This window comes from Sarcophilus harrisii, chromosome 2, assembly GCF_902635505.1.
Source record: "Sarcophilus harrisii chromosome 2, mSarHar1.11, whole genome shotgun sequence".
Lineage (NCBI taxonomy): Eukaryota > Metazoa > Chordata > Mammalia > Dasyuromorphia > Dasyuridae > Sarcophilus > Sarcophilus harrisii.
The window spans coordinates 478,471,072-478,484,571 of NC_045427.1; the positions used below are offsets into that span (position 1 = coordinate 478,471,072).

At 39.9% G+C, this 13,500-nt stretch overlaps 1 protein-coding gene across 3 annotated transcripts in view; it reads left to right on the forward strand.

The window, feature by feature from the left end:
- FKBP15 (FKBP prolyl isomerase 15) overlaps nucleotides 1–13,137 on the forward strand; it is an 84,670-nt gene extending 71,533 nt beyond the window's left edge. For all 3 annotated transcript variants that reach the window (XM_031954668.1, XM_031954669.1, XM_031954670.1), the window contains 6 exons: nucleotides 579–665; nucleotides 2,973–3,098; nucleotides 5,651–5,758; nucleotides 6,539–7,278; nucleotides 7,513–7,609; nucleotides 10,836–13,137. In XM_031954668.1, coding sequence (XP_031810528.1) covers nucleotides 579–665; nucleotides 2,973–3,098; nucleotides 5,651–5,758; nucleotides 6,539–7,278; nucleotides 7,513–7,609; nucleotides 10,836–10,913 — 1,236 coding nt within the window. In that variant the 3' untranslated portion in view covers nucleotides 10,914–13,137. The remainder of the gene's footprint in view (nucleotides 1–578; nucleotides 666–2,972; nucleotides 3,099–5,650; nucleotides 5,759–6,538; nucleotides 7,279–7,512; nucleotides 7,610–10,835) is intronic.
- Nucleotides 13,138–13,500: the final 363 nt, after the last annotated feature.

The window sequence follows — 13,500 nt, forward strand, 5'->3', positions numbered from 1 at the left end:
TGTTTTTAAATTCGTTAACTTCAGAACTGCCCCAGTATCCCAGCTGACCAGAAATCTGTCTTTTCTAGACTTACTGGTGATATTGACAATAAGCAACAGTATTTGAAAAAGTCCAATAATAGTGCTTTGGGATGTTATATCTGGGGTCTGTCACCTGGTGCCTTTTTATCTGGTTCATGTAGCTAAATTATAGGCAGAATGACATGGTGAAGAGGGTGCTAGGATTGTCTCTATATCTAGCTCCCAACATTTCCTGGTGCTGTGTCCTTAGACATAACCATTTATGATTTATGATATCTTAAGCAGTACCCCGCAGTTATAGAAGAATGAAGTAATGCTATTAGTAGCTACTGACCCCCAGCCTTGGCATTTCTGCTTATCTTAAGGTTTCTTTCTTCCATTAACTTTCCCAAGAAAAAAGAAATCAAGTTAGAAGGTTGTCAGTTACATTTTGGGAAATGTGAGGTAGAGCCCAAAGGACCAGGAAGACTCAGACTGAGAACACATTATCTGGAACTCTTGGGAGAGCAATGGCAGGTCCTCAGCGTGCTCATCTTTACCATGCTGTTTTGTTTCAGCTTTCTGCCCTGGAGCAGGGTCAAGGTGGAGAGGAGAAGAAGAAACTTCTTCAATACCAAGAACTGGCAGAACAGATGCAAAAGAAGGTAAGTACTGGTGAGGATAGCACATCCTTTAAGCCATTGCTGCCTGGAGCATCCAGCTTAGGGAAAACATAGGATACTAAAAAGAGAACTTTAGAGATAGGAGGAGGCTTAAAGATCGCCTGGCCCAGCCCCTTCATTGATCATTATATACTTCAACAACAATACTATATGATGATCAATTCTGATGGACGTGGCCATGCTCAGCAATGAGATGAACCAAATTAGTTCCAATGGAGCAGTAATGAACTGAACCAGCTACACCCAGCGAAAGAAATCTGGGAGATGACTATGAACTATTAGACAGAATTCCCAATCCCTCTGTTTTTGTCTGCCTGCATTTTTGATTTCCTTCAAAGGCTAATTGTACACTATTTCAAAGTCTGATTCTTTTTGTACAGCAAAATAACTGTTAGGACATGTATAATTATATTGTATTTAATTTATACTTTAACATATTTAACATGTATTGATCAACCTGCCATCGGGGAGAGGGGATGGGGGGAAGGAGGGGAAAAATTGGAACAAAAGGTTTGGCAATTGTCAATGCTGTAAAATTACCCATGCATATAACTTGTAAATAAAAAGCTATAATTTAAAAAAAAAAAGTTATCAAAAATTAACAAAACTTAATTTTAAGTAACTGATTTCCTAGTGATTTTTTAAAATGCCTTAGTGTTTTGTTTTCTTAAGTGAAACTTAGATCATTTGAACTCAACTTATCGTGAACTTGTGGATTCAGTTTCTTTTTCAGACTGATGTGGTTTTACAGTCATGCCTAATTATCTTATGTCAAGTTCCCAATAGCTGAAGAAGCGCAGTGAGTTTCCCATCAGATATAAACCCAAAGAACTGACAGGAAAAAGGCCACATCCCTCTTCACCAACACAAAATTTAAGGGGAGCACAGCATAGTGTCAAATTTAGAGGCAGAAAAATGCATAAGATTTGAATCCAGAGCCTATTTCTGCCTCCAAATTCAACACTCTAGCCACTACACGATGCTGTCTCTAGTCTTGAATTAGTGGAGAAGAAAATTATATTCTAACAGAAGAGATAACTTGCAAACAGATATGCACAAACAAGCTTCATAAACTGAAGATAACCAGCAGAGGGAGGGCACTAGAATTAACAGAATGAAAAAGGCTTTCTTAGAAGATGAGATTTTTATTGGGACTTAAAGGATGTCTGGGAAGGCAGATGGTAAGCATATAGTCTAGACATGGGTTCAGCCAGAGAGATGTTAATGGAACAGTGGGGAGACCAGTGAGTGAGGAGTGACTGTCAGGGAGTGAAATCTAAGAAGACTGGAAAGGAAGGAGGCAGCTACATTATGCTTTTAAACACCAAATAGAGAATTTTGTTCTTGATTCTGGAGGTCATAGAGAGCTGCTCAAGTTTTTTGTGTGGGGGCGGGGTGATATGGTCACTTTGGTGACTTTGGTAGGAAGATGGATTGGAGTGGGGAGAAACTTGAGCAGACAGACCAACCAGCAGGGTATTGCAATAATCCAGGTGTGAGATGATGAGGGGCTGCCTCAGAGCAGGGGTGTCTGAGTAGAGAACGTGCAGGACAACAGCTTAGATACTGAGATGAAGGAGAGAGTGTGAGGGATCGTGAGCAGCTGAGGATGAGTCCTAGGTTGTGAACATGAGAGGTTGGAAAGATGGTGTTACCCTTTATGATAATAGGAATGGGGCTGTGGGTGGGAGGTGGGATTTAGTTGGAAAGATAATGAGTTCAGTTTTGGACATGTATAGTTTAAGATGTCTATTAAACATCCATTTTAAGAGGTAGAAGGGCAGGTATGAAGGCAGGTTGGGACAGGATGGATAAATTTGAGAATTCATCAGTATAGAAATAGCCATTAAATCCGTGGAAGCTGGTGACCAAATGAAGTAGTATGGAAGAAGAGAAAGGAACTCAGGACAGAACCCTGAGAGATACTAGTAGTTAGATGGGGGGTGATCTGGAGGAGGATCCAGCAAAGGAAACAAGAGAAGGAACAAACAATCAGATAGGGAGGAGAAAGAGGAGAAAGTGGTATCCCAAAAACTAAGAAAGAAGACAGTATCAAAGAGGAGAGAGTGATCAACGGAGTCAAGGGCAGGAGAGTGTCAAGGAGAAGGAACACTGAGGGAAAAAATGTTGGATTTGGCAGCTGAGATCCTTGGTAATTTTAGACAGAACAGTTTTAATGGAATGATGGAAGGCCAAGCAGAGGCAGGCTTCTTCTGGTCCCTGCTACATATTCTTTTTGTGTTTTGTCCTCATTCTAAGACTGCTTTCCATAACTTGTTCTATTTGCAGTGTATTGCCCTCCAATCCAGAATCGAGAGTCTAACGGTCCACTATGAGCAGAAGATTCAGGAGCTACGCAAACAGAACACACCCGGAAGTGAACATGGCTCAGAAGCACGAGACACTTCTGAGAAGGTAAGCGGCCAGCTCAGGGAGGCGGGCCTCAGAGTAAAGTATCACACATCAAGTGATTATCCCAGTGTGCAGGCCATCATTGAATTGTGATCTTAACCTAATTTTTAAAAAATATCCCACAGATACCCAGAAACTGCAACTTTGTAGCATATACACATATTTCAAGTTAGCATGACAGATCTCTGAGTAGCAAAAGTAGCTGTTAGAAACCCATGTACTTCAAAAGAAAGGCCTTGATTTACAGGTTCTTCAACAATTCTAGGAAGCTTATTTATCAGGCACACAAGACAACAGTCACTAGTTAATAAATATTTATAGTGAGTCTGCTTTGTATCATGCATGCCTGTGCTGTGTCAGGGATACACATAAAAAGATAGTTCCTGCCCTCAGGGAGCTTACAAGACCATCCACAGAAGGAAGCTGAAAGAAGGGGGAAGTACGTGTCTCAGTGTTGTGCTACAAAAGTCAGTGAGCCTCAAAATAAGCACATAGAAAAGACAGAACAATAGAAAATAGACACCATTAGCCAAACACTTCCGTCTCTGTCCATCTACTGTGAGATAAGCTCATTATACTGTGAGAAGTCCCTGAGAGAACTATTATATGATATAGAGCAAGTACTAAGCATGAGCACTAAATCATGTAGGAGAAATTAAATTATTTCTAGCTTATTGTTTAAGATGGTAAGAAATTGCTTCATACATTTTAATAGGATTTCTAACAAAAATAGGTATAATTTTTTGAAGTATTGATTCTTCTGGGAGTAACTTTAATTTAAAAGAAACTTATCTCTGCTGCATTCCCTCATATCAGATAAAGGATGTATTACTGTGCTTGTTAGCCTTGAATAATTATGAGTTCTGAGTCAGGAAAGGAGAAATAAATAAGAGAACCCTATTCGAGCAGTGCTCAGAGCATCACACATGTTACCTATAGAAGTCTCTGTATCTTGTGACTACTTGTCCCAGCACTGTCATCACCATCAATCTTCCTGGTCCCCTTTTCAGGGAAAATTTTGGTTCTCATTTGACCTATGGCAAATACTATTCAAGTTTAGCCTTTCTTATGAAAGGGAAAAATTTTTGCCATGTGATAAATTTTCATCTGGAAAAACTGCACAAGAATTGGCAGCATCTGTGCAGTCCTGCTGTAGTGTTAGATTTCTACAGGCCTAGCTCTCTTCAATAATGAGATGATCCAAACCAGTTCCAATTGCTCAGTAATGAAGCGAACCAGCTACACCCAGAGAAAGAACTATGGGAAATGAATGTGGACCACAACATAGCATTTCCACTCTTTTCTGTTATTGTTGGCTTGCATTTTTGTTTTTCTTTTTTTTACTTTCTTTCTAGATCCAATTTTTCTTGTGCAGCAAAATAACTGTATAAATATGTATAACATATATTTTAACATATTTAACATGTATGGGACTACCTGCCATCTAGGGGAGGGGGTGAAGGGAAGGAGGGGAAAAGTTGGAACAGAAGGTTTTGCGAGAGTCAATGTTGAAAAATTACCCATGTATATGTTTTGTAAATAAAAAGCTATAATAATAAAAATAAATAAATTAAAATAAAAAAAAAAAAAAAAAAAAAAAAAGATTTCTACAGATCTGGAGAGGTCATTAGGGCCCAGCTGCCCACCCAGCACAGTTTGCTGTACTAGCACAGTACCCCTGACTCTCAAATCAGACGTTTCCTGCGAAGAACTTTTTTTTATTTTTTTGAGGGGTGGCCATGTTGCCGCTGAGCAGCATCAAGAAAATTTTTCATATTATCACAGAAGCAAAACTAATTTACTCTCTCTATTGAACCTACTTTTTCCTTTACATATTTCAGTTGTTTTGTTTCCTCCTACAGTATCCCAATCATAACATTAGCTAGAAAGAGGCAGCTTTTTGTTTTTTCATTCTCCCAACCTACTTTCTGACTTCTGACTTTATGTTAGGGCCCAACTATGGAGGGAATGTCTTGTCTGAGTTTGTATTTTCCTGAGTCTTTCTGCTGTTTCTTAGAATGTTAAGTACAGTGTTATTCCAAGATCTCAGGGACAGCTTAGTGTGAGGATGTGCAGATGGCAGCCTTTTAAAGACTTCAGTCTTTTTCCTTCTTGAAATGGGAGTTTGGAAGGGACTTGCTGCACAGACGACACTATTCCACTATTCTCTGTACTTATGTCTGATTCCTGCAAAGGAATATTGGATGCCAATTCTCAGGACCAGGAGCAACTTCAGCAGACTGGTAGAAATGGGACGATGGTGTTATTGGTCTTTGTAGTAATGAAAATCAGCTTCTGTGCTATCAACCTCTGTCTGTGGGTGCACAACTTTGATAGGTCTGTTAGCAGAAATATAGAGATCCAGTCCAAGGAGAGAATCTTCTCCTAGAAAGCAAAGCAATACTCACTGTTTACCATGTCTTGATTAAAGCAACAAACTTCATGTTTTGGGCTTAGGATAAAAAATGTTTAAAACATTTGGTATCATTTTCTCTGGTATCTGATATTAGCACTCAAATTGATTTTGCTTCATGTTCTTTTCATACCATGTTCAGATAAAGAAGATCATGAATCAAGTGTTCCAGTCCCTAAGGGGAGAATTTGAGTTGGAACAATCCTATGATGGCAGGACTGTTCTGAGCATCGTCATGAATACGATCAAAGTATGTTCAGCAATTTTGGATCTTGTTGTTTTTGGACCTTCTGAGGTCCAAAGGGATATGAAATTGTTAAAGGCATCTCATCTGAGAAGCATTGTGGGATTGTGGGTAGAGTGCTCAACTTGGAAACTTGAATACCTGTTTCTGACATTTCTTGTGTGACTGTTCAAACACAATCTTACTTAGCCTTGGTTTTCTTATCTCCAAAATGGAAAAAATATCTAGAGTTATTATCTACCTCACAAGATTTCTTGTAAGCTTAAATAAGATCATCTGTTTAACATGTTTTGCAAATGATAAAGTGCTCCATAAATGTCAATTATTGTTTTTAAACAAATTTTTATTTGTATCCTTTTTTTTACACATCCCTTATATTCCTGATGTTACTCCCCCTACCATCAGAAAGCTGTCCTTTATATCAAGAAAAAAAGAGAGAGAGAGAGAGAGAGAGAGAGAGAGAAGAACATCAAATAAGCCTGACATTTTATCGTCCTCAGCCTCTAAAATGAAGGGACCCTTCTTTGGACAAGACTTGGAAAAGTAGTAGTAATTGTGGTAGTGATGGTAGAAGTAGTGTTAGTGGTGGTGGTGGTGGCAGGGGCAGCAGCAGCATCAATTATCCCTACCCCACATCATTTTTATTTGCTCATGGTTGATTAGTCATATTGAGACCAGTCTAGCCGATGAGACAAGAATTTCTCTCTATTATAAAGAATTAGGAAATGAATTATCTGATGCTTTTCTATCAGTACTAATGTCCTACCCCCTTGGCTTTCCTGACAGCTGGAGACGCTGCTTCTCCTGATTCCCCAGGAGTCAGAACAGGAGAGCAGCAGCGAGGAGGAAGAAGAGCAGCTTCAGAAACCACCTAAGGAGCACTCAGCCATAACCATTCCAACTCCAAGTCTTAGAACTCTGGATCGGGAGGAGCTCAAGCCCACATCTAAACCAGTGGAGCAGAAAGACAAGCCAGAGAGTGAACTGCCTAAAGCCTTTGAAAGACAGAATGGGATGGAGGACATCTACTCCAGGAAGCGAAATTCAGAGACAGAAAAAAGTCTAGATGTGCCTGGGAACCCTCTCCCCCGAAGTTCAGCTAGAGTTCCATCTCGAGGTATTCCAGGGCCCCCAACTTCAATTCCACCCATGCCACCAGTTCTGGGAAATGCTGTAGTCTGCGAACCTGAGTATAAAGAAACTCATGTTGATAACAAAATGAAATGTCGTAAAAGCAGCCTATCAGAAGAGGCTTGTGTTGGATTGGCAGAGCCAGGGACCCAGAGACAGGAGAGTAAAAAAACTTTGCAGTCAACAACCCATCAGGCTGTAAGCCACAAGGAAAGGGAACCATTGTTGGTGAAACCTGGACATTCAAGAGGAGAACCCAAACCCCTCCACAAGGATGAAGAGAAGGATTGTCCCATTGCCACAACCAGAACTGCCAAGACGCAGCTGAGCACAGTTGTGAATGTTGCAGAACCAGCAGCCAACCCCAGACTTGGGCACGAGCACCAAAAGTCCAGGTTGGTTGCTGTCTTCCTTTAATGGCAAGTGTAGAATTGATTTGTCAGCATTGGTAAATTTATTCCTTAGGAACTGATCATTCCTAGAGATTATAGCTTCTCTTAACTCTAATTCTAGCTTCTCACAAACAAAAACGATTCTTGAAACTTCTGGTTCCAGGAAGGAACAGAGTAGTTCCTGCCATGTCAGAAGCAGCAATACTTTTTGGGGCTGATAACCTTGTTTTCTTTCAGTTTCACAGATGGTGATGAAGATTGCTTGTTTAAAGGGGCAACACCGAAAGCATCAAAGCCAGTTCCAGTACCTGATGATGAAGATGAAGATGAAGTGGTAAGGAGATTCAGGGCTTATCCTAACACCATTACAAGAGACCCTCATGACCTATTTTTTTTTTCAGGTTTATTTCTTTTTATTTACAGTTTGTGTTCAATGCAAATCAATTCCATAACATTAGAGTAGTTACTATGAATCAAAGCATAAGGACACAAACACAATATGCAGGAACCCCAAACATAGTACAGCATACAAAATAGAGCATAAAGGAGTGTTCATTCACACACACAGTAGCTTATGACACTTTTTGCATGAGGAGGTTTCTGGGTTGACTATTAAGGACAGCAAACCTTCTTTGCTTTTTATGAAGTTAGGATAATACAGTCATATTGGATACCTCAAATCTAAGCAACAGTATGTGACCACCTCATGACCTATTCTTAAGAAACAATACCCAGGCTAAAACAATCCGGAGTCTTGGTGGCCTGCTTATTAGGTTCTTTGAGCTGGACTCTGTCGAACAAATCTTGGGCTTGAAATGAGGCAGTCCTACACATATGGTGGTGGGTACTTGCATACTATTCTTTATAGAAGATGAGACATAAGCTGTGACCTTTCACTCAGGCTTTCTCAAGTGAGAAAGCATAGACAGCTTAGTCCTTATTGTCATGTCAAAATTCAGAATAAAGACTGAATTTCCCTGATCGTGAACAGGATGGCAAATAATAGAATCATAGGTTGCCAGTGCTATTAAGAGATTTTAGAAACCATCTAACCCAGTCTCCTTTTTCACAGAGGAGAAAAGAGTTCTAGAGAGATGTTTTGAGTTGTCCAAGATCACTCATCTGACCTGGAACTAGCCTCTTACCCTTCATCCAGTCAGTACTCCTAGTACAGACCATGATTTACTCAGTGTTTCTTTATCTATGATTCCCTAAACATTCATTAATGGAATATAGGGCAGATGATCTCCCCTTTCTTACAGAAAAAGAAACTGAGTCTCATACAAATTAGGTGACTTACTTAGGGACATAGGACAAGTTAGTAGCCAAGGTAGGACCAGAAGCTAAGCTTTCTGATGTTCAGCTAAGTGCTCTTGGCTAAGGTGCTACCCAATAGTACCATGTTAGAATTGGTAAGGTTAAGATTTTAATTGAGGCTAAACAGATATAGAAACCACAGACCACTTCTACATAAGTGTACAAGGACACATTTCTTGTAACATCAATGAAAAATTTAAGCCAAAGTGAATTTTCCAGTCACATGAAGCAATGTCAATGACAACATTAAGGTCCTGAATCTTTGTTCCAGAATCCTTCACTCCTATGCTCAAGTCCCTGCCTTCATAAAAAAAAAAAATCTCTTATTTTAGCTGCTTAGTAGAGTGTAGTAGCCTTTCAACTCAAAATTAGATTTCTTTCAGGGTGGACAGTCAATAAATATAGTTAGGTGTTTGGGCATCCCTTTTTACCGCCTCAAAAAATTAATGCTAACCAGGGAATCCACAACAGCCTGGTAACATTCCTAAGAATCTTAGTCCTTGTAGGACACAAAACGTTAGAAATGGAGGAAACCTTCAATGCCAGATAGACCATTTCTTCTACTTTATGGAAAAAGAAATTGAAGCCCACTTTAGCTCAAGTGCCCAAGGTCACAAAGCAAGGTAAAGGTCAAGCTCCTTTTGATGGACGAGGACAATAATGACCTCGATTGGTTGACATCCAATCAAAAGTAAATATAGAGGCCCCCAAGCTGGCCCTGCAGTGCTTATTTTTTTTCTAAGCATTGTCTGCCCAGCTCCTGACTCCTTTTCCAAGGTAATTTTCCCTGTGGCATACTGCCATCTGAAATTAAATGATAGATTGTGGTGGTCACTTGGACCAGCAGTATCTTACAAGGGCAGAACTTGCTTCTAAGTGGGATTGTATCGTATTGTAAAAGCCAGCCTACAATGTGGACCCCCAAAACTCTGCCCCCAGGTATCCAGAGTAAGAAATTCAAAAATGACCTCATCAAAAGATGGGATGAGTTTTTCCCATTATCCTTTGTTACTACCTCTCCCATCTTAACCACCCATAGGAATAAGTGACTTGAAGGAGTGAGTGGAGCTGCCCTTTGTTCCTGACTATGTGGTATCCAAAGTTAGAAGCTGGATTAGAAGGATGAGAGTGGTTTTGAAAGCCAAATTGAGTTGGGGACTGTATTTTCTTTTCTTTTTTTTTTTTTTTTTTAATCATAGCTTTTTATTTACAAGTTATATTCATGGGTAATTTTACAGCATTGACAATTGCCAAACCTTTTGTTCCAATTTTTCCCCTCCATCCTCCCATCCCTTCCCCCCGATGGCAGGTTGACCAGTACATATTAAGTACGTTAAAGTATAAATTTAATACAATATAAGTATACATATCCTAACAGTTATTTTGCTGTACAAAAAGAATTGGATTCTGAAATAGTGAACTATTAGCCTGTTAGGAAAATCAAAAATGCAGGTGGACAAAAATAGAGGGATTGGGAATTCTATGTAATGGTTCATAGTCATCTCCCAGAGTTTTTTCGCTGGGTGTGGCTGGTTCAGTTCATTACTGCTCTATTGGAACTGATTTGGTTCATCTCATTGCTAGAGAGGGCCACGTCCATCAGAAGGGGACTGTATTTTCTACCCCAATTTTTCAGAAAAACTCTGGTGACAGAACTCTAGCAGTGTTCCTAGGAGTACTGGCACATTAAATTAAAATGATTTTTCAAAACAGTCCATTTCTTTCTGCATGCCTTTTCCTGACTCTCTTTTTCATGGCTTCTTACTTCCCAACTCTAGACAAAACTCTCTCCTATTTGTTTATTGTTTCTCTTCATTTTGCTCTGTCCATACTCATTTTTTGACACATCTCCTCCTCCTCCTCTTATCCTTTTATCTCTACTACACTGTATCTAAAATGCTGAAGTGACTATGTGAGAGAGAAAACTGTAAAATAAATAAAGCAATATTCCAAGTAGCTAAGCAAGAATGATCTATTTTCTGTATTAAAAGGAATTTTTCTCTTCCCTTTACACATTTGGATCTGTTTGTTAAACATGTATACATGTAAGGGTAAGGACTGCTGTTTTGAGCTGGCCTCCTTAGTGCCAAGCATACCGTGATTGGGGGCTAAATGCTGCCTTTCTCAATCTACAACTCATGTCCAGCTTGACTTGGAAAAAAGGTTTTGAATCTTTGAATCTCGGGAAATTATCTATTTCACAGATAGAATCCAAAACTTATGGTTGTTTTTTGTCTTATCAGAGCATGAAGGGACACCCACCCCCAGCGCCCCTTTTTGAGGAGGATGATGATGATGATGACCTTGACTGGCTGGGATGAAGATTTGAAAGTAGTATAGAGTTCTTTCCGCCTGCCCTACTCTGCCTTTGTCTTTCTGAGCACTGTTTTGCACAGCTGACCCTGGTTCTGGGTGGGCAACAGGGTAAGGTCCAGAATTTCTTAACCCTCTCTCGGGCTGAAATTTCTGGCCCATCCCAGTAAGCATTGAGACAGCATCCTTCCATCTGGGGCATCCCTCTTGTGTCTGGTGCTGCTGGTGCAGAAAGCAGCCTTTGGCATTTTACTGTCCATACACATCTTTTCCAAGTAATAAAGCAAATGGAACTCTGATCTCCAGCAGCTCCTTTGGAATGGTCCCGTGACATCTTCTTCTACTAGGAGATGCTAAAGACAACTCCTAGTTTGTTTGGTTTCTTTCCTCCTTGGCCTGAGACCTTACAGAGTATCTCCTGAAAACCAAATTTGGAGTTCTGCACCAGAAAGCATTTCTCAGTCGTAGAGTCCCACAGCCCTCTGCACTGATCATTTGCTGTTGAAAAGGAACATGGCTTTACCCTTGGAATTCTGTCTCACCAAAAGTGCTGCCACTGCCAGCCATTGGACTCTGGTCTCCTGTGAAAGCTTTAGTAAGTTAGTTCTTTCTGTAAGTAAAGCCAGAGCCACAGTTGGTAGGCACTGTGTGTAGCAGTGCCTGATGGTGTACAGGAGTGCCAGCATTGAAAAGAAAGAAATGAAACCTCAGAAGACTGCTTTTCCTCTGTTGGAGGACCTTTGATTGCTGCTCCTGCCCAGCCCTAAAACCAACCCCTGTCAGTTAATTTGTCCTTGTCCCTGCTTTGTTAATGTGCTCTACTGAACTCATTCCTGTTACTTAAGCCTCTTCCTTGCTATAATTATTGGGGCCAAATAGTATCTTGACCTGATTCAGTGAGCCTCACCATACTAATAAATGATCTTGGGACCTCCAATTGATAAAATGTAGGTAACTGCTTGTTAATGATTCCTTCCCTTCCTCCATGTAATGGATTTTGTCTAGCTGATCACCTTCTTACATTAGGAGTTCAGTCCTAGGTTCTCAGATCTTTTTTTCTGCCTTAAGTCTGAAATCATACATTAATGAATATTTGAGATTAACAAACATAAAATAAAAGTCAATGGAACTCAGTCTCGAAATGCTCTGGGATGAAATCGACTTTGGTTGTAATGGTTTTACCTGAGTTAGTTCTAACAGTTTTACCTGAAGAGGGTGAATGACTCTCTGAAAGAATTAAGGACTGGCAGGTAGGACTGGTCAGGAGCCATTTCTAAATTCTTTGCAAACCAATTATTTTAAACTGGTTATTTTTGTTTTCTTTTTTCCTTTAGAAATCCATGGGATTACTCAATGTTGTGTTTTTAGGACAATTCACTCCTCCTAAATTGTTGCTGGTTCTCTCTAGGCCTTCAAAGAAAAGGGAGAGATTTCCATATTATCTTGAGCCCATGGCCTTACTGGGCATAGTGCCTTGCATATAGCAAAAAATTAATAAATGTTTGACTGATGAATGAATAAATAAAGTCAAAACCATCTGTAGCTCACAAACAGTTATATGCAAAAATATTTCCAGAGCTCATTACTTAGTGAGGGGGAAAAAAAGGAAATGACAGAATAGAATTTGGTTGACTTTGACTTTTTGCCCATAAGCCATCAACCATGATCTTCCTTCTCCAGTGCAGATTCATTCCAGTGAACCTGACGGTGGATACCGAGTCGGTCCCAGTAGCCCCCTTCTTGGTTGTTGCATCCCTGAACCATTGACCAGTTTGGGTTCAACTTGGGCTCTAGCTTGAAGGGGTCTGTTCAGAGCCAGAAGCTGGAGGGAATTGATAACTAGTTTCTTGTTTAAGTTATTGTCCATAGATCATGCAACTAGCATGGACCCATAGTGATATTAAAATGAAATTTTAATGAATTAAAATGAAAACTCTTCCATATCCCCCAAATGCTGTTATTTTTCTTGTACCAATTAAAGATGGTATTGCATATAACAGCCTCTGAAAAGTTGAATCTTTTCCCATGCCCATTCTGCCCCTAAACTTCACCTCTGTCTTAGTAATGGTCTTTTATGTGCTATGCTGGTTGCAGCATGAATGAGATTCAGTCTCTGCCCTTTGAGAGTGTAAAATGAGAAATTGACAACATTGCTAGGGAGAAACTATAAAGAGACACGTGGAAAAACACCGAAATGATTATAAATGAAATAAAATATTTGCAGTATGAACAGACCTCAGTGTATTGTGTTATATACTGGAGATTTCAAGCATTTCTGCAATTGCTGCTGCCTCTATTCCTGTAGTAAGAATTTTAACGAGCCCTTTGAAATGGCTAAAGAACAGGTAACCTCAAATCTACTTTGTACCCAGTACTTTAAATTTTCTTCCCATGGAACTGTTTAAGCTGCCCCAAAGATCTATGTGGATCTTTCCACTGCAAATAGTCTGAAGAACAGAAGTCTCCAATAAGAATGCTGTGAAGCATTTGTGGGGAATATGTAGCAAAAGCTTGAAGGAATCCCAAGAGATTTTGACTTGATGCTGCCTCTTCAGTAGCCACTACTCCCTGGCGTATTCACCCTGGCAGGTCCCA